Genomic DNA, 21,261 nt, shown 5'->3' on the forward strand with positions numbered 1-21,261 from the left:
TCAGTGAGGTCACACCTGTACTAGGCACATAAAATTGCTAGACATTGGTGTGCTCAGGCTGAAGTCAAGGAAACTATAAAAAATAATATTGGTTCTTTCCTTTTCTTCTTGTGTATTACTGCACAAAGTGCTTAAGAATTTTAGCAAACGAAAAGGAGTAAATGTTGCTTTGCTCTATAAATATTTAACAAATTGATTTTTACAATGGAAAGTACATAAATATATGAACATCAAGCTGTTTGCTAAAGGTGTGACTTCTTAATTGCGGCAGTTTGTATGCAGAGCTAAAAATATAATTTTAGAGTTTCAAATGCTCCAAGAGAATGCAATGGTTAAAATGAAGACTGAAGGACCTCCAGGAGTGTGAGGTTTCTGCCTGTTCCCTTTAGGAATGAGTCGCTGGCTGCAGAATTCTTTATCTGGACACCCAGATCAAGCAGCACACAAAGGTCGCAATGCCAATTTCATTGACAGTGTGCTTTGCAGCACTGGAGTCATGGGTTTTAGGGAAGGACTTGTGGTTGCTATGGAACTGTTAATAATGATTGCTGCCTGCACCTCCATTCTTCATACTCCCAATCTCCAATATAAAATCACTTAGATTTGGGCTGTAGGGCAGTAAACAAACGTTGGAGCAGGAATTAACTGGGCTCAGGCATTAGTGTCTTAATGTAGGAAATGACTTTCATTATAACCTTTCCTTAACACTGGCAGCTTGGCTGTGAGGGAGCCTCTAGTTTTCTTCTAGCGGATGGAAGCAGATGAAGCCCAAACTTCACAGGGGATGGGCACTGCTAGAGTGGAGGCTTTCGGCAGAAAATTAGTCCTGGAAAAGCCTGGATTTATGCAGAAATAATTTTTATCACTAGTCTATTTTTACTTTCATGTATAAAAGGAACTGGTCTAATTAATCAAACATTGGTTTCTTAAGTCAGAGGAAGACATTCCTGGTGAACTCTACAAATTTAAAAGAAATAAATCTTGTAGAAAAATAACATTTTTGCTAGATTTTTTTGTGAGATTTGTGATCCATGGAATAAATGCTTCCAACTCCCAAGTCATGTGTCTGTGATTCAGATCTCAGTCCTTATTAATGTGGAACTGATTGAGTTCTTGAGCTCTAGGCACATAAAGTTAGGGATGGTTTATTGTATGGGTGGGAAGAGGACTTATCTAATTTGGGGCTTCACAGCTTCACCAGTATGCAAATAATTCAACAATAACACAGAACAAATAGGTTCTGTCTCAGCAACTGCTGCTTGCTCTGGTCCCTATGGTATGTGTTTCTCAACAATTATCTGGCCTAATTCTCTGTTCCATTGCTTGGTATTTTAAAGCTTCCACTGTGGAACATAGAATAAATGTGATTGTTCTATAAAACCTAAGATGTTTGCACGCAGCTCCCACTGACAAGCATCTAGTGTGTAGGAATAAATGAGGTTTTTTTGTTTGTTTGTTGTTTGTTTTTGCCATGGGAGGCAGATATGTTTCATGGATCCATGGATCTGCCGAATTCCTCAGACACAGTAAGTGACACTCTACAGAAGTACAGCAAGCATGCTTCAAGTGCTATGTAAAGGAGACTATCTTGTCTATGGTCTGTGGTGGACAAAAGTGAATCTGAGCAAACAAAGTGCTTGCATAGCTCAACAGACTGAGGCTTGCAAGACTGCTGAAAGCACCGTTAAGACCTAGTGCAACACTATCAAATGCAGACCCAACTATCAAATTAACCAAGTTGCTGCAAAGAATTCAGATGCTATAGAGCTGGCAAGGTGATGTCAAGAAAGCTAAACTTGAAGGATGAGTGTTGGATTTCTAAATGAGATCAAGAGGGAAAAGAAAGCAGAGTTAATAGGGGAAATCAAGACTGAAACAATCAACGTTACCATTACATTCGGAGGAACATTTTAAAATCAGTTCCTTCTGCCTGTAAGATTGTTTTGCCAAACAAACTGACATTGTTCTATCCTTCTTATTTTTTGTTTATTTAATCTTCTTTCACACAGGCTTTGTTAGTTCAACAATTCAGGATTTGTGGTTACATTTATTACAAAATAGAAACATAGCTGACAAGGTTATACCATCAACACACTTTACTTGTCTCTTTTCTTGAAGACGGAGCACAGCTTGTGACTGCTGCTTAGGTCACCTCTACTTATAAGATCACATGTCCTGCACAGTAAGTAGAGAATTCGAACTCTGGCCCTCCTGTATTTAGACTGTAATTTAACAAAACATTGACATTCTGTAATGGAAAATAGGTAGAGTAACTTTTAGTATGTTAGAAAGAATGGACATATACAACATAAAAATATTAGCATCCTTTTATAAGCTAAAAAAGTTAGAATTCTGTGAAATTAAAAGATAAATAAAATATTATCTGGAATAAAATTATCATTATGTGTAAAAAAAAAAACCAAAAAGGAAAAACAGCATTTTACCCTTCTTAATTATGTAGGTTTGAAAACCTTATTAACCTATATCAAACCTGGAGTGGAAAGTTCACTTTAAAGTGAAAATTTTTAAAATTTAAAGAATTTAAAGGATCATGTGACTGACCTTCCCATAAAACAGTACACACTATTGATTTCAGACTTACATTTATTCCAATGTTAAAGAGAGAATATCCTTTTGAACTTTTTTCACAGAAAGTTGTGTACTATATTTCTTGAGTAAGAAGAACCACAGCTTTTATACCAGAATATCTAGTTATAGTATTTAATCCCAGACTATGAAAACATTGGGAAGAAAAGACATATTCTTGTGAGATGTTTGGAATTCTTTAGTCTTGTTACTTAAAGAGCAAAATAGATTTAAAATGTCAATTTTTCACTTTTTAGGTGCATTCTTTTTATTCCCTCTTTGTGTCATTCTTTTGGCCATTCTTTGCCTAACATTTCTTTCATTTTCCAGCCTCAGTTCTCATGCCATTAGCTGCCCATCACAGCCTTTCATTTCCCCCACTTGCAATAAACAATTGTTTCTATAAGAGAATAATCAGCTGAGCAATCTGCTTTATTTTTTGTAAATATTTTCTTCTTAAAATATGGAGTTATATCCTCAGCTTACAGAGTTATATGTATCCTATATTACGGACTTGAAGAATAACCATTCACAGAATACAGTAAGAATTCACTACGTTACGGCTACATTATTTAGCAAGCTGATAGAATGACCATAAAAACAGATGTCATTTTATGACTACTATTGGAAATGTCCTCTAGTTTTTTTTTTTTTTTTTTTCTGAATAGGCCAAATAGATTGGTAATTTTTTTTTTCAACTGCTTTGTTTCTTTCTTCTTGGAAATTTTTACAGAAATAGAACCTAGGTGCAAATTAGAAGTGTAATTCCTGGCAGTTTGTTTCCGTGATCCCATGTGTATCTGAGGCTACTGGATGGCCAGTGGACCAAGGCCTGGGCAGTCACAGTGGAGAGCATGTAGAGATGAAGAGGTGCAGAGATGGCTTCCAGGACGCGGATGCCCCTGGGTTCTGCCTCTGGCCCAGTGTTCTGGCCACACACTCAAGCGGTCTGGTCCACACGCAGCACGGCCGGCTGAACCTGCTCGGTGCTGGATTCCTCCATCTCCTCTGACTTAAGCATGTAGCCACTCTCATAGCGAACCTGTTGTGCCTGCTGCAGGGCCACCGATTCTTCTTCTTCATCTTCCACAATGGTCAGATCAGCGTTGCTGTCCACACCGGAGCTGTTTCCTCTCACAGCTGGCTTCTCAGCATCTTCTGCGCTGCCCTCCACCAGGCCGCTGTGGAGAGATGCTTCAGAAAGACCCTCTGCGAACGAGCCCTCCTCATGGTCATTCTGCATCTGATCTTCTAACTTGGTCTCATTTTCCACGGAGCTCTCTCCCTCCCGGACTTTCTTCCGACCAAAAGAGAGAGGAGAAACCTTGAAGGGGGAGCTTTTCCCTGAAGATGCTTTCTGGTTATTGGATGTGAGTGACTTCTTAATCTTTTCTCTCCTCTCAGCAGATACGATCTTTGTCCCCAGCTTGTTCATCTTTTTCTCGATGTTCTGGCGAGAAAACGCTTTCTTGAGGCTATCCACTTTCCTGAGGCTGGATCTTTTTATTTTTTCTGCCCTGCTCTCTTCCATCTTTTCCTCTGCACTGTCTTCCAGGCCTTCCTCATCCCGGGGCAATTCGTCATCGGAGGAGAGGTCGACGTTGTGCAGAGTTTCCTCCAGGGACTTGTTCTCACCAGCGAGCTCCTCCTGGGCAGGGCTGGGAAGCGGCTCCTTCACAAACACACTGGCAGGGATCTCACTTTCTTCCTGAAATGAAGGGCAGTGGAGGTTTATGATAGTAGCACATTTCACAAATAGTCCTCCACTGCTGTAATCTGGGTTTGTGTTCTGGGCAGTGGAAACGATAGAAGCACAGCATGGCTTTCTAGAGCAAGAAGCATTCCTTCTAATTTGGGTCCCATCAGTCACCTTGGGCTGGATAAGGCCAAGGCCTGCCAGGAGGAAGACAGTGAGGGGAACTGGCAAGGGCACTATCAGTGACAGGCAGAGGGAAGTGGCCTGACTCATACAGGCCAGGAAACTGCCCAGATAAAGGAAATAAAGTAAGCTATATCACTGTGAACCCAGAGGCCTCTCCTACCTTCCTTTGGGTCAGGGGAATAGCTTCTGTCAAAATCCAACTACAAAAGAGCCCAAAGGTCAAGCTGGAAAGCACACAAAGAGTCAGAGAAGAACACTGGAGTCCTTCAGTGAAGAGCAGGGCAGAAACCTTGATTAGGTCCCCTCTTCCTCCACTGTGCATTAGAGGGGATGGTTGGATTAACCAGAACACACACACACACACACACACACACACACTCACACACACACACTCACACACACACACTCACACACACACACACACACACACGAACTTTGCGTAACATAAGTGAAGCTTAGTGGCTCAGGGTGTGGTTTGTGGCAATCAGGAAGGGATCACAGGAGGCAAAATGAGTGGCCAGGCATAGCATCAAGCCTCTAGTATGAAGTATTGTCTCTGGGTAACAAAGCTTTGGCCTCACCTCTAGGTAAGAGCGAGGAGAGAAGCTAGAGAACCTTCCGTCTTCAGGCTCCCCACCACGCCCTGCCTCCAGCTTCTCACATATGCAACGTGGCCTCCTATAGAGTTTCAGGGAATGGTAGAGCCAGAAAATTTGTCTCCAAGATACAAGGCTGCTTGCTGAGAGATTTGAATGCAGACAGATTTGGGCCACATAGTATGACAGCACCTTTGGGTTCTAAGTATTCTTTTTTTTTTTTTTTCATGGTTACATGAGAATTCATTATCATGGTACTCACATGTTTCCCATCCACAATAATAACACAAGATGGAGGACTGTGGCAGAGGCGTTAGAGTGTCTTTGTACTGCTAAAAGGCTGTGTGGCTTCAACAAATCTCCTTGGGTTAATCTCCTTGGGTTCCTGTTCCTTCCAAATATGAACCAGAGGATTTGACCTAGTTTAGAAGCTTTCAAAATGCACCCTCGGGGCCATCAGGGCTTGAGAGTGTAAGCAGGTCACGGGTGCAAACTCCTTTCCACCTATGCTGTGCCCAGAGCCTCTAGGTGACTACAGTGCATCTCAGCCAGCCCAGCATACTTGGAAGTTGAAAAAAACAACTACAGTCAGTGGCTTTCAAAGTCTGTTTGTCCTGCCTGATGGCTATTTGTCTTTCACAGTACTAGAAGGTGTTATGCAGGCTGCTCTGAGAGAGACAACACATCAGTCATCTCACACAGTACTAGAACCTGCATCCTGTAACACCAACCTGCCAGAGAAGCAGCAGTTGCTGGTACAATAGTGGTATGGCTGTTGCGGGGGTAGCTAACCACTTTCTGATTGGATTTGGGGCCTCCTTCACAGGAAGGGACTTTATTCCTGGTTCTGTAATCCTGGTCAAAGCCCGTGGCTCAGGATATCCTAGTCCCTAGTATTCTGCTATTATTATTTTGCTATATGATCAAGATGTCAAAGCAGCCTTTAAATATTGCTGTTTGTCATCATAGACCAGGGCCATTCTGACCCTTAGTCACAGAAGCTTCTCTTTGCAGTGCCCTGCAGTCAATAGAAAGATATGGAACTGGTCATAGCACTGAGAAAAAGTGACAGTGCTTAGCTCTAAATGGGCATCTGTAGCAGTCCTCCTTCACTCTTGAAGGGCTGGGGAACACTGAGGAAAATAGGTGGAAAGAATGTACATGCTGGAGGGTAGGACAGGAGGAGTGTGTGAAATTCTCTCTTCTGTGCATGTCATAGCTACCCCAATCACAAACTCACAGCAACTGGGGTTATCTGCACAAGACCTGCAAAAATAAGCTTATCCCAAACTTCAGCATAGCGGGTGTACATGATCTCCCAGGCCCCGCTCTTTAAGCGAGGAGCTCTTGGGAGGGCATAATTCCCAGGAGTCCTTTGGGATATGGACTTTCGGAGAGAACAGCTTGACACTCTTTGAGCACTTGAAGTTGCTTCTGATCCACGGCCTTACACTTCCTAGAAGGATTTCTGTTTTTCCTCGCCGCGGTGCCTCAACACTTGAAGCTTAGCAACTACTTATTAAATGAACACATTGGGTAAGACAGCTTTCTAAGAGGGTTGTGAGGCGCCTGCAGTGTAGAACACTCCATGTGGGGCAGGCTGGGGGGATGTAGGAGAATGGGCCTTCTCAGCTCTGTCTGGAAGGAAGTTTGCCAAATGCTGGTAGCACTGGGGAAACTAGAGAAGCCAAGGCCTGAGGGGAACTGAGCTCTCCCTCTGAAAGAAGGATTTTGTTTTGGGACGATGGATGAATATTACAAAGAGAGGTGCACTTACAGAAGTAGTCAGGGCTCTGATGTCTAGTCCTGAAGCAGAATTTCTCCTGGGATTTGATTAAGAGCGTTGAGGAGATTTGGCAGTTGTTGCTTGCAGGGAAGGATAAAACCAAGAGCTCAGTGAAATGTTATTAAAAGTCCTCAGCAAGGAAAGAAGGACTTCAGGCAGAAAGCTGTGAAAACTGAGCCTTAAGGTACGTTGTCTATACCGTAAGCCCTCAGGGTAATCAACAGTTGTAGATTGTCTATACCACAAGCTCTCAGCGTAATCAACAGTTGTAGACCGGATTACATTCCCTTCTTCAATTTTAACAGGAGGGAGAATTAAAATAAATTTCAGCTTTCTTAAATGTAAATTTTATTACCAAAGAGAAGCTACTGCTGAGTCTTGTGTCTCTTTTATCTCCCTTATCGTGAATCCTTTGAGGAGAGTGCACTAGGAAGAGAATTGGAATATCTGTGGTAGATCCAGGCAGCATGTGGGGGTGGGGTACTGAAGGAAGATGAAAACCCAGTTGAACTCCTTTGTGAAATTGGAAAATGTACAGGAAAATTTACATGAGAGTTCTATGATGCCAATTACGGGATTAACCCGGCAGGAGCAGAGGTAATCCAGAATGAGTTGGATGTGTCTTTATGCAACTGGAAACTACTTTGCAGTGTCTTTTTGGCTAGCCGCAGTGCTCTGCTGTCATTTTAATTACCCAGGCAATATTTTATGTCCTGTCTACTGGACAGTACGTGTATCTTGTGGCTTCTTTTGGCATCTTCTTTGAAGGCAACCCTTTTCCTTTCCCACAGAAATTTATAAATCCCGAAAACATAGTCCTTCCTTCCTTCCTTCCTTCCTTCCTTCCTTCCTTCCTTCCTTCTTTCTTTCTTTCTTTCTTTCCTTCTTCCTTTCAAAACATTTGTTTAGAATCAGAAAAATACAATTCCCTTCCTTCCAAGTTGCTACCTTATACAAGCATACAAAGCGTGATGTTCAGTGGTGGGAATTCTGTGTGACTAGGATCCACTGTAGCTACCCTCTCACCAACACACACTGTATGCTATGTAATTCTCTTACACACTTCAATGAACACTTTATACTCCTCTTGTCTACAAGCGAGGTGAAACTTCTGTGTTCAACCTTCATTTGTAATGCCTGTGACCTGCTTTCTCTTGCAGATTTCTGGACTGACAGCTATTTTAAGGGTGAAGCTAGGTACACAGCCATACTTCTGCTGCTGCTTGCTGCTGCTGGCCTCTCCTCTGCGTGGGATATGCAACTCCCTGAAATGGCACAGAGGATCTTTGCAGTTGACTTCCTTGGGCAGCGCTAGTTGGAGAAACCCCTAGCTAGGAGCAGCTGGTCATTTGTCCTCCGTTTTTAAGCAGTTTCTCAGCTGCCGCTGATGTAGGTGTTCCTGGTTCTGACCTTTCGCAAGGACCCTTAGCAGGTTTTCAAAGGAAGAGAAAATTAAGTAGTAAACTTCTAACATCAATGATGGGGGTACCTGTAGCACACGGGAGAAAGGCCTGGAACAGGCGCTGAGAAGTAGCATTTTCCTTGCACTTCTGCTTGTTTGCTACTTATATTGATTCTTGTGAACTAATAGTCCCAGTCGCGCATGTAAATATCAATGCAGGAAAGCCTGCCAGCCTGCTGGACACTTCTTGGGTTTAGGTTGGACGATACAAGTCTCGGCACATACACATGCAAAATTAGAAACAAGAGGCTCTCTGACCAGCATTAGGAACGAAAGTCAACGTTAAGTCACTTAAAAGCCCCACTAAGGAGAGAGACACCAGCTGTTGGCTTCCCTGTCACTCATCTCTCATTCCTGTTGTTAGACAAAAATAACAGGGATGCGGTGGCATCCTGCTGGGATGTGAAGAGCACAAATTTGTGTCCGTGGAATATTTTATCCAATAATCTCTAAATAGTAGTTATTAAAATGAAACCATGCCACCTGACACTGTGATTTATAGGTCTCCTTGACACATTGATGCTTTTCTCCAGTTTGTGTTTCTGAGGTATAGATTGCCAACTGGATAAAGCCATTGATTGGAACTGCACCCGCAGGGTGGCTGTCGGAGAAATCAGCAAGTCATAAGAATAAAATGCATTAGTTATAATCCCTGGGCAGTCTTTCACATTCTGGAGGATTTAAAAGTCTCATTATTTTCAGTGTTATCAAGGGTTCATTTTTTTTTTAAAGATCACGTTAGTTAAGAGTTCTTTGTTACACACGAAAAATATAAAAACAAACCAAAAACCAAACCACACTGAATTATTTAAAAGCTGATCTAGTAAAACTCATATCCATGAACTTCAGCACAGTGAGATTATAGTTTTTATGATTACCTGATTCATCATTACATCCTGTAAGTTCTCTTATCAATGAAACGAGACCTTGACAGTCATTTTCTTTTTCAGAGCCTATGTTTCTTTCTTATAAAATAATGTTAAATGATCAGATAAAAAATATTTGATTATGTTTGATATTCCACAAAAAGAAAAAGCTACTCACAGAAATAATACCATGGTATGCCCATTCATACCAAATACCCATTCACACCAAATGCATTTAATTCCAGACAGGAATAAAAACTATAATATATATATTATAGTATTTCATATAAAGGTATCTTTGATTACCCATAATCCCATTTCTTTCCAGTCCATACCAATTGAACAGCTTTTAGAACAATGATTTTGGATAAAGTGCTGTCTTTAAACTAATCGATATAAACATCATCAGGAGATCTAGTTTTTTGCATACTTCTAAAATTCTGATGATATTGAAGGAGCTCCGATGATGAATGTTCATAGACTCAATTTTCCACAAATGTAAGTGCTGCAACCTCTCTCTGCTTTTTTCATCCAATTTCACAACTCAATATAGATGAAAGTGCAAGCTGTCCATGCGTGTTCTCAGTTTGTCCCCTGGTTTTGAAATTATTTCCAAAGTGCTTTTTCAAATAATCATTCCTCGAGCCGTCTGAGGACGTAGTGACAGCTCACCCCCTGGGCCAGTTATGGTGACGTTTCTGAAGCCTCTTTAACAAGCAGAAAGACTTTCCTCTTAGCTCTATGTTACAGCTTCAGTTTTTAGCAAAAGATAGACATGCTTCCAAGAAAAATCTTAAGCTTGGTATTTCTTTAGTATTAATATTTTTCTTTTGTTTTTTGGTTTTCAGGACATGGTTTCTCTGTGTAGCCTTGGCTGTCCTGGAACTCACTCTGTTGACTGGGCTAGCTTCGAACCTAGAGATCTGCCTATTTCTGCCTACTGAGTGCCAGGGGTTAGAGGTGTGGACCACCACCACCACATGGTTTATTTTGGTCATCAGTGCCCATAAGTCTTACTTTATTTTGTTGGGTTTTGTCTCAGTATTTTTAATTCAACTATTATATTAAACTATTGCCATTTTTTTTTTTAAAAATTGTTGAATTCAACTAGGATTTCCAAGATATATCATTGTTCAAGGAGGTGGGAGGGTATGGTTTCTCCAGTTTTTAGATGCTGATGGTTGTAATTTGAAGTAATCACTAAGGGATTAGATGCTTAATAGCTACAATAGTGGTGTGAAGCTCAGCAAAAATTTCAATAAATAAAATGACATGTTTTAAGTAGCATAGATTTAAAATAAAGCAAGGAATTAAAAGACTAAATGCATAAGTATCTTACAAATCACCTTACATACATACAAACACACACACATTCATATACTCACACACTCTCAAACACAGATACAATCACACACATACACACAGATATACACACACAAACACACAAGCAGATACATACACTCAGAGGTAGATTTGGGATGGTGTAACAGGATTCTACAAACTGTAAGCATAGGTTTTTTTCAATGTTACAGTGCCAAATATACCCAAGTCAAGGGACAGATTTTCTTTTTAAACCCTCCTCTTATTTTCGATTTTTTTTTTTTGCCCTAAACAAAAAAGGTAATCATTTAGTAAGGAAAATTGCATTACAGGCTTCAAATGTACTAAAAATGACAATTTCTTAAAAGGCACAAAGTGGTACCAGCATAGATATGATATCCACTTTCTCTGGTGGTGTGGAATAGTCCCCTTCTGCCGTACCATGAAGTATGTACTCATACTAGAAGGGTCTATTCAGAGTAGGTATTTTGGGGTGAGTGCTTTGCTCTGATGGATTCTGACATGATAGTAGTCATATAATGTGTGTGTGTGCGTGCATATGTGTACACTAGTAAGTCTCAACCAAAAAGGGACAGACAAAGCTATTTCAAGATCCTCAGAAGGGTGAGGCCAGTTTTGGCCCCAAGAACAGTATTTCTAAACCAAAAGAAGTGGAGCATCCCATCTCACGCCTGCGTCTCAGACTTGCAGACTCACAGATGCTGCTCTGTGAGCACTTCTACCGTGCCAGTCTGTAAGAGTCATTTTACATATGTCACTTTCTTTATTCCTCAATTGTGGGAGAGCCATGACCCAGGAAGTGCTAGTGTCTGAAGGCACATATTCTGAGACCAATTAAATGTGGTCTTGAATGCCAACTTTGCCGCTCACGTGCTAAACAACTTCAGACAAGCTGAAAGCATGTATGAATCTCAGGATCTTCACCGGTAAATTGAGAATAGGCAAGAAAGCACGAAGAACAGGGCAAGGTCGTGTATCTTACAGAGAACTGGGCTTAGTGGTACATGCTGGGTTTATCAAGAGCTCAGCAGTGTCTGTGTAACGATTTGTCTTCCCATTCACTATTCTGGAGTCCACTTTAATAAAAATTATTGTTTCACCATTAGCATAGTTGGTACCCTATTTAAAAAAATCCTTTGTATTTTAAGAAAGAAAAGAGACAAAACACTTAAGACAACTGCAGTTACGTTCTCCTTTTCAAATTACCATGTGTGTCTTCAGAGTCGAGGTTCTAAATCCCTTTAGCTAGCAGAGGTCCTCCTCTGGGTAAAGAACAGTCTAGTCAGTTGCCTGAAGCTCCCTGCCTTCTAAACTGCTCCTCACAGCCCTGTCAGGGGTACTTTGTAATGGGCTGAGAACAGCCTGCCCACTTTGTTCATATTCCCTTCATTTCCGTTTTGGTCTTGAGCACACCTGTTTCAGCATTTCCTCATTATGTGGAGAATTCTTACTATTTCTGGTGCAATATCACACTTGTCAATCCAATGCAACAAAACAAGTGACTTTGTCAGCCCCTCATCAACAGCATACGCCTTTAAGTTCCCCAAATGTCAGATTCACGGTTCTCTTGAATATTTAGTCACTCCCCCCCATCCTTCCTCCTCACTTATCTCCTCCATCCTTCTTACTCAAACCTGTAGCACATTAATATCAAAACAAAAACACAACCTAAAAATCCTAATTTTCCTTGACTAGGCAAAAGGCTTTCCTTCCCTTTTGAACGATGATGAGATATAGTTTCTCTGATTCTTACTGAAGGGATGGAAGTTTCTTTTGACAGGCCTGTCTATGTTCTGGTTTGTTTGGAAATCACTATTAGTTTAGAAACGTCTTGAGAGCTAAGGCTCCCAGGGTCTTAGGCTAATAAAAGCAGGATCTCAGATGGCTGACCACATCTCCTTCCAGTTCAGCTGCTTCCTGGAAAGCCATTGCATCTGCATTAAAGGCCTAAAAGTTTCCCAACTGCAAAAGCCTGTGAGATAAAGGCGCATCGGCTGTCTGAACCTCGCAGCACTCAAGTGCAATTTGGGGAGGACACAAAGGCAGCCAAACGAGCCTCCCTTTTATGGTGATAGGCAGGCCGGCGTTCTAACTTGGCAGAGTCGATTCATTAGGAAAAAGAAGGCTCCTTCGGTTCAAATTCCAGTTTCTAAATGTCTTTTGGGGGATGAAGGCTCTCCCTGTATGCTTTCACAATCTGTTGGTTATAGCCTCTCCCCTCCATGGCTTTGAAATCCTCTCCTATTCACATGGTCACAAGGAGACAGCCCGAGGCAGGATGGCAGTGCTTCCTGGGGTCTGGGCTGGCTCACTGCCACCCATGGAAGGGCTTCCAGCACTAGGCAGGGCAGCCCTGGGATTCACAGATGCCCACCACTCGGCGGAACAACAGCCCCACGCAATCTTCCTGTCCCCAAATAGCCTTTGCTACATTAATTGCATCATTGATCCATTAAAAAAATTAAGTGGCCTTTTCATGCCAAGGCAACTACTTGAAGGAGAAGATATTTAAGGCCGGTCTTTGTGACGACCACTGATAACACTTCTTTTATTTCACTTTAGAGTTATGTCCTCCTGAGCAATGAGGGGCAGATCTTGTGTGTTTGTAAAGATTTATAGTTTGCTTCCCACTTTTAATGCATCATTGGCTAGGAAAGAACTGGAGATTGCTTTGACAAAAGATGTCTTAAAGAACAAGTCTAGTTCAACTTTCCATTCGGTTAGTTTCCAAAACAGCAGGGGCCTTTGGAAAAAGGAATAACTTAAAGGTTATGTGCCTGCAGTCTTGGTTAGAGCAAAAGAAAACAAATCCTTTCCATAAGTTACCTCACTTCCACTAAGAGTTAATAAACAGCCATGGAATTAATTTGCCCTGTCCAGCTAACAGCTGCAGCCACAGCCCCAAGTTCCTAATGAAAAGAGACAAATGGATTTGACTGGAGTGGGTGCCTGCACCTGCTCAGGTTCCCACCCCTAACCAAGTGCATCTAGGTGTTCACTGACAAACGTCCCCAGCCTGTCAGGCCCACAGGCGTTTGCCTGAGGGATGGGGGAGATTCCAGCCCTATGGGCGCCGTTCACAGTGGCCTGCAGCAGGCAGCTAGAGGACAATGCTTTGTGTGTGAGATGCTTGACTAGCAGGACAGACGGGAAGATGGCCCTGAGAGCTCGAGGACTGAGATCACGTATGTGCAGGGGTCCCCTGGGGACACTGACCTGGAAGATGAGCACTTTGAAGTGGTTGCGTCGGAGGAGCTGGGCATGGTTGCTCTCCAGCCTCTTCACCTGGACACACTGCCTCTCCAGGCGCTCCCGGACTGCGCGCGTGTGAGCGCTGACCTTGCGAGACTTCTCCAGCAGCTTGCTCACCGTGTTGCTGGTGGAGGCCTGGTACTTGGAGAGCTTGGTGAGGTCGTTCTGGATGCCCTTCACTGAGCCCTCCAGGTTGATCTGCCGCTGCTCCATGTTGTGCTGGTTCTCCTTCACAGCGTCCAGCATGTTGACCAGCTTATCCAGGAGCGTGTGCACCGTGACAGCATTCACTTGCGAGTTGTCTCGGATGGCTTCGTCTGTGGAGCCCAGGTTCAGGCTGGGGCTCGGTGTGGAGGAAGGCATTGGGCTGGGGCTGGATGGCTTCTCCTGGTGCATGTCAGTATTTGGGTGCCGGAACTTTTCTGCTTGTGCAGCGTCCTCTCCCATGGCTTGCCAGGTGGGAACCTACTCCCCTGCTAGAAGCTTCTTGCTAAGGCAGAAAGCGGGCTGTGGTGAAGAGCTCAGGAGGCCCGTTGGTCTGAACTCAGCACTACTCCCTAGGGCTAGCAGAGGTTCAGACAGGGAATAACTGGCTAAGCTGCTCAGGAAACTGCATTCCAGCTGCTCTTAAAGGCCCTGCTCCACCCAGTGGGAGGCAAGGGTTACAGGATCCACTCAGGGTTCAGTGACAAGCACACACTTCCTAACCACGCTCCCCACAAGCCGGGGCTCTTTGCCGCATTAGCCTTTCTTTCCCACACCCCTTCCCTTTTTAAAACAAGTTCAATGCCATATTTCAATCATGAGTTCATTTAGAGGCGGGGAGAAACATGTTAACTTGGCCGAGCTCCCTGGCCTCTGATTGGCTAGAGCTAGTAAACTTTCCTCTGGCTGCTACGTTACAGAGCGCCTGTTTTTTTTCCTGGATACAAGTTATTGTAACAGAAAGTATTGTTTGCTCTTGGCCCAGAGCTGACTGATAGGTTGCAGAACACGGAGTGCCCTTCTGGGAGGTGTGGAGTTGAAAGGGTCTGCGCTGCCAAAGTCTGTGGTGTTCGGTTCTCATTTGCAAAGGGGAGGAAATCACGCTGATAAAGACAAGGAAAACAACCTAGTGTCTCCTACTGCTGTGAGAGGGGATGCAATCCAACTTGAAAGAGCTTAGACTCAGGGAGGTTAAGACAAGTGAAGCTGACTACTGTGAACCGTTACATAAGAGATGGAAACCTTTTGCATGAATGCTCTTTTAGAATCGTAGACTTTGTTTTTTTCTTTTTAAAAGATGGAAAGAGGAACACTTCTCCCCAAGCAGTGGAAAGAAAGAAAGAAAGAAAGAAAGAAAGAAAGAAGGAAAGAAAGAAAGAAAGAAAGAAAGGAAGGAAGGAAGGAAGGAAGGAAGAAAGAAAAAAAGAGCTGATTTGTCTCCACCTATTCTGAATTCATGCCGAGAGAGCTTTTCTCAGTCCTCATTCTTGTGAGGCATTTATTGACACAGGCCCAGAAGTGTGACTGGGGGCTAGGTTGAGTTGGAGTGGTTCTAATGCTTGACATTTCCAGATTCTTGCTCAGCGAAGTGGCACACCTGTTCTCACATGTGGCCCTCCTTAGCCAGGCCCTTGGGATGCGGGACTTATTTTCTAAAATGACTTTACATGCTTGAACTGGTTTTAAGTGTATCCAGACTGTGAAAGCGTTTTTGGCAGGAAGTTTGTGACAGGCGTGCTATGAAGGATTTCAAGAACAAATGTCAGCTCGTACTGGGTCAGGGATGATCCTGGGACAGTGCATTCTTAATGGCAATATCTCCATGTAAACCAATGAAACAGTAGCTCTGTGGAGTTGTCTTCACTGGTTGCCTTATTCTCAGCTGTCCGCAGTAAGCAGCAGTGTTCACAGAGCACGCGCCTGGACCCTACCTTCAGTGAGTACCTGCTCACGAGGAAGAAACATTAAAGACATTATAGAGACCGCGTTTTCCTCAGATAACTGCTAGCTCCACTCTCCCCTACTTAAAGTGAACTCTTCAGAAATAGAGATTACAAAATGCCAAAAGACGATTTGATTAGGATTTTGCCTTTTACAAAATTAAGAAAATTTCTAAAATAAACTTAACTGATATTTAGGTCATTTTAGTTGAACAATGACGTGTTCAGTATTAAAACAAAAAATGAAACTGGTATTGATTTTCAGAAGCTTAATTTTCTAACAAAATTATATGGTATTGTGATATTACATCCTTTTACATTTGACTTTTGTAGGCAAATCATAGAGTGTGATTATTCCACAGATATTAGAGGGCTTCATCAATGTTCCAAGGGCCTCTCGTGACATTCAAATCATTCTCTCAGAAGCTCTTATTGTGCTGTCATTCATATGGATTTCTTTTCCCAAATGTTAACTATTACAGCTGCAGATTCTCATCTATTGTAGGAGCTGACCATGATTCAAGAGTTCCTCCGACATTACCTTCATTAATTTCATGATTTCCTATTTTAAAAGATTTGCAATTTCACATTATAATCACTTCTTTTTGATTTTGCATTGATTCACACAAATTTTGCATTGCATTGCTGGATATCGTATAGTAAGCTAGATGAATTAGAGGGATGGGCAAGAGCTAGGATAGCACAGAGCCTCCTTATTAAATAAGAAGGTCTGTATGTGGATTATTTGTTTAGTTAAGGCTTCTTTCACTCTGTAACCCAGGATTATCTAAAACCCACAGCAATCCTTCTGACTCAGGCTTCCTAGTGCCATCAAGTCTGTGTCTGAACTTATTTAATCTTGAATCACATAGCTGGCATATCAACAATCTATGGTTTTGTAACAACCAGCCTAAGACTCAGTGGTTTATAGCAACAACCACATCACTTACTCACGAGTCTTTGGCTGAGCGGCAAGGCTCACCTGCTACAATCGTCTTTGCCCTGCTTGCTCGTCCAGCTGCAGTTTGAGGTGAGGGACCGAAAATAACATGGCCTTCTTTATACCTAGAGCCACTGACCAGAACCCCACTCTTTTTAGCTGTCTAGGTTCTAGAAACTCTCTGTCTGATCTCTAGCAGGGAAACCAGGTTTCTTTATGTGGTGCCTTAGAGCTATAAGGGATTAAAAGTGAAAGGGATGGGCAGTTGTAAGGGCAGGATCTGGAACTCCCCACTTGGCATATCCGCAGTCTTCTATGGCCCAAGCAAACCATACGCTGAGCTCGGATTCAGACAATGGGAAACTGACTCTAGCAATTCGTGAGATGAAGAGCAATACCCTCCAGCAAGGATGAGCGTCACAGGCGAGACTACTCTCACCATCCTTGGACAAGGTCTACCACGGTGCAAATGCCATTCTCCGAAAGGGCTGTTGCACATAAAGCTGAAGGCTTTGGTTGCCGTGGGAATCCCAGAGGCTATCTAAGGGAAAAGAGTGTAGATGTGTACTACCAATGGTGAGCTAAAACTTGAGGTAATTCTGCGTATCCAAGCCTTTGTCTTGTATTGTCTCAAGCCAAGTCCTGTGTCTGTCTGAGAGAATTGGTGAAGTAGAGCAACCAATTCTAGAAAAATTCTACCAACATAAACTTTACATTTGTGTGGTTCTGTACAAATTAGGTAGTTTATAGTCTTACAATGCAACAGACAATAAAGGGCTCTTGAATGTCTGTGAACACCTGAGTGATATGCTTAATAAGGATGACAGAGCAACCAAATGTAGGCAGGGAGTTTGTGGCTGAAAATGGGTATTGAATGGGAGGTAAATGCTAGGCTCTGGGGTGCAAAGACGATTGAGTGGCAACTGTTTTCTGCTCTTAAGTGCTTCCTCAGTGGGAAAACTAGGGCAGCTAGAGAAATACAAGGTCCACCTACTGGATATCTTAAAGAAAAGAAAGGTTTGTCCATCGTGGAGCAGCAGGCCCAGTATGGGTATGGGTGGCCTAACTGTAGCAGCAGGAGCGGGAACAGCAAGTCACAGTGTGCCCTCTGTTTTCTCTTTTTATATAGACGAGGGCCTAACCTAAGGGATGGTAATGATTGTATCATAGCATACCTCTACTCCTCAGCAAACCTTCCAGGAACACCCTCTCCATACTCCCTCCCAGAGGTGTTTTCTCCAGGTGATTGTGAATCCTTTTGAGTTTAACCATCTAAATCCAATCCATCTTGGACACAGGTATGGTATACAGAGAAGGATGATTGTTTCTGCTGCAGCTATGGTTTCTGAGGGCATGACAGGGTGTGTGTGATTAGCTAACTAGCCACCTGTCAATACCTCATCTAAGTCAACCAAGCACAGACGTCTAGGAAAATGCCTACTTTACTACTGGCTACAGTTTTGATCCCAGTGTCTATGTGTTAACCCATTCTGAACATGATAGAATTTTTGCTTAATTATGCTAGCGTCGCAATTAAACAAGGCTGAGTTCAACGCCTCTTTGGTTGGACCTTTCTATGTAGACCTATAGAGTAATCCTGGAATTGCTGGTCCTACTGCTATGAATGTGATTGGAGCACTGAACAATCAGCTTGTAGTAGTGGAAGGCCCTTTCCTAAGTGACCAGAGAAGCAGAGAAAAACCAAGCTGGCTGCTCAATGCATTTCCATCTGAGCTTCCATACTAGATAAGAGTTTAAAAGTCTTTCTAAGTTGGGTTGTCTCTTGAATAGAAGGCAGACCCCAGGACATTTGAGTATATTGTCTACAAGAACAGTCCAATGACTATCTATATATTTTACATCACAAAGTCCATGGTGGATTTCAGTTGACAATAGAATATTGAGAACATGCAGTTGCCTTAAAACATACCTTTTAAAGCATTGTTATTGGTAGTCTAAATATGTACCAGAACCCCTCTATTAGTGTTTTTTTTAATTTTATTTATTTTATTTCTTTATTTTTGGGATTGTAAGTGCAATTACATCATTTTTTTCCTGTTACAGAAAGAGAGGGAGAGAAAGACTGCTCAGTCTGCATTGTGGTACTTGTATGTTTGTATGTTTCCAGGGCCGACCATCAGTATTGGATAATTAATTGGCATGCTTTTCCCTGGGGAAAGCTATTTCTCCCAAACTCAGAATCCCTTAGTTGCTTAAATCCCAAAGTCTTATGATCTTTGTCTCTTTCCCTCTTGTTCCTATAGGCCAACTCCCATGAGAGCTGCAGTAGTTAATGTTGTTAATGGGATCTAGAATCACTTAGGAGACAAACTTCTGGACATGCTTGTGAGGGATTGTTTAGATTAGGTTGACAGAGACAGGAAGGTCCACCCTGAGTGTGGGTGCCACCATTCCATACACTAAGGTCCTGGACCAAATAGGAAGATAAAATCGACTCAGTGTAACAAGTGCCTCAGTCTTCTGCCAGCACAATTTCTCTACCATGATGGTCTGTTCCCTGAACTTCAAGGCAAGATAAATCCTCCCTTCTGTATTGTGATATTCTCAGGATATTTTGCTACAGCAACAGGATAAGCAGCAAAAACAATAACACTGTAAAACAGTTGTGTAATAATTCCTAAATGAAGAAAAACTTAATTCTGGGTTTAAAACTAAAGACAGTGGGTTAGAAGCATAGGAATGCAATTAAAAAGTAGTATGAATACAGAAAAGTATGGCCAGAGGATCATCTTGACCATACTCGGATGAGCCAGACGGATCCTGCATCCTGTTAATAGTACATGTTGTTCTCCAGAGGACCTGGGTTTGGTTCCAAGCACCCACCTGATGGTTCACAATCATTTGAAGCTCTAGTAGCAGGATAGATAGTCTCCTCTGGCCTTTGCAGGCACTGGGCACACTTGTGGTGCTCAGACATACATTCAGGCAAAACCTTCTTTGACATACACATAAAAATCAGAGAACATCTTTTTTTTTTTTTTCTTTTTTTTTCCTGGTCTGCAGCTTTTTAAAACCTTTTTATTGATCCTTTGTGTGTTTCACATGACATACCCAGTCCCCCGAATCTTCCCATTCCCTCATAGCCACCCTTCATTCTTGTAACCTCCTCCCCCAAATAAAATACGCATACACATTCACACACACACACACACACACACACACACACACACACACACCAGCAAACAAAGCATAGAAAACATCTCCTTGTGGAGGCTGTAGTGTGCTACAGCGTGTCCCACATTATATCTTCACTTGCAAATGTTCATTGCAATGAGTTATTGGTCCGATTAGAGGTCTCTGACTTCTGTGACACCACCAATATTGGATCTTCATCAGGATTCTTCCCTGTCATCCTGGTGTTGCCCTGTGTCATGGAGATCCTGCGGCTTTGGAACAGCAGGGCTGGCTGTTTCACATTTCCCAACGATTTGTAGATGATATAGATTTTGGGGTGGGCCAATTCAGAGCCCTGGATCTGGGCTGGGGTGGTCACTGAACTGGTCAGCCCACGGCTCTCCCTTATCCACATAACCAGGGTGAGCTATCCAGCAATGCTCCAGCTAGACCACCCAATGCTGCCGTCAGCAGGAGGCAGGGTCAGTTCTCATGCCCTCAGGGCCAGCTGATCTGCACCCACACCCCCAGAGCAAGCTCCATTGTGCTGCTCAGTCAAGGTGCAGGGCCCACGTTCTTAGCTGTTGCAGCTGGTGAGGGGCTGGGCCAGCTCTCCTGCTCTCACACCCTTGAGGCTGGCTCAGCTTCTGTGCTGCCTGGGTGAGGAGCATGGCCCATTCTCCAGAGTGAGGGGCAGGGCCAGTTATGCACCACCCCTGGACAATAAGGTGATCCCAGGCTTTTGCCCTGACCATGGACATCCCCATGCTCTTTAGTGGTAATATGAGCCAAGGACATTGACACCCACCCCTGCTGTTGCATAGCCACTGCCTCAGACATGGCTCTCACTGGCAGCTCAGGCTGGGACCTCACCATGGCCCTGGGTGGCCGGGGAGGCCACTCACAGCAGGCTACTCCTCTCCACCCTCTATTCTTCAGTTCATCTCTCTTCATAATACTCAAGTTGCCTCTGTTCCTCTTTCTTTCCCATCTGACCACCATACACTTGCACACGGTGGTGACTCCTGCTACAGGCTCGCTACACAGCTGGCGGTCCCTGGGTGCCATCCTCCCTCCATGCTGTAGAGTGTGGTGGTAAGTGGGTGTCTATGCCATGTGTGGAGGGCAGGCCTGTGGGTGGCATGACAGTCTGATGGTCTCTGTCTGTTCTCCTCCTCCTGAGCTGCATTGCCTGGATTTGGTTTGATTTTTATGAATAGTAAGGTATAAGGCAGCTTTGGCAAGCCAGGCATCAAGCTAAGATGAACACATGACTGCCATCTGGTCTGCCCCTGACTGATAGAAAAACAACAACAGGGTGTTTCTTTGCCCACTGCAGTGGGGGAGAACATTTTTTTTTAAGAGTGGGTTGTTTCCTTCTGCTTTGTTAAGGCAGGGTCTCTCCTGTTGCTTCTGATTTGCTATGTGCTTCAGGCTACTTGACCAGTAAGTGTCTGGCTGGTAGGGTTGCTGGCTTACAGATTTCCATT

At 43.2% G+C, this 21,261-nt stretch overlaps 1 protein-coding gene and 1 long non-coding RNA gene across 2 annotated transcripts in view; one reads left to right on the forward strand and one right to left on the reverse strand.

The window, feature by feature from the left end:
• LOC132648059 (uncharacterized) overlaps window positions 1-21,261 on the forward strand; it is a 66,644-nt gene that overhangs the window by 26,112 nt on the left and 19,271 nt on the right. The window lies entirely within an intron of this gene.
• On the reverse strand, window positions 1,962-14,524 carry Cavin2 (caveolae associated protein 2). The gene is made up of 2 exons (XM_021643044.2): window positions 13,736-14,524; window positions 1,962-4,294 (listed from the first exon to the last, which is right to left on the reverse strand). Exons 1-2 carry the CDS (start codon window positions 14,216-14,218, stop codon window positions 3,527-3,529), a joined length of 1,251 nt encoding a protein of 416 aa, XP_021498719.1. The 5' UTR covers window positions 14,219-14,524; the 3' UTR covers window positions 1,962-3,526.

This window comes from Meriones unguiculatus, chromosome 15 (genome assembly GCF_030254825.1).
Source record: "Meriones unguiculatus strain TT.TT164.6M chromosome 15, Bangor_MerUng_6.1, whole genome shotgun sequence".
Lineage (NCBI taxonomy): Eukaryota > Metazoa > Chordata > Mammalia > Rodentia > Muridae > Meriones > Meriones unguiculatus.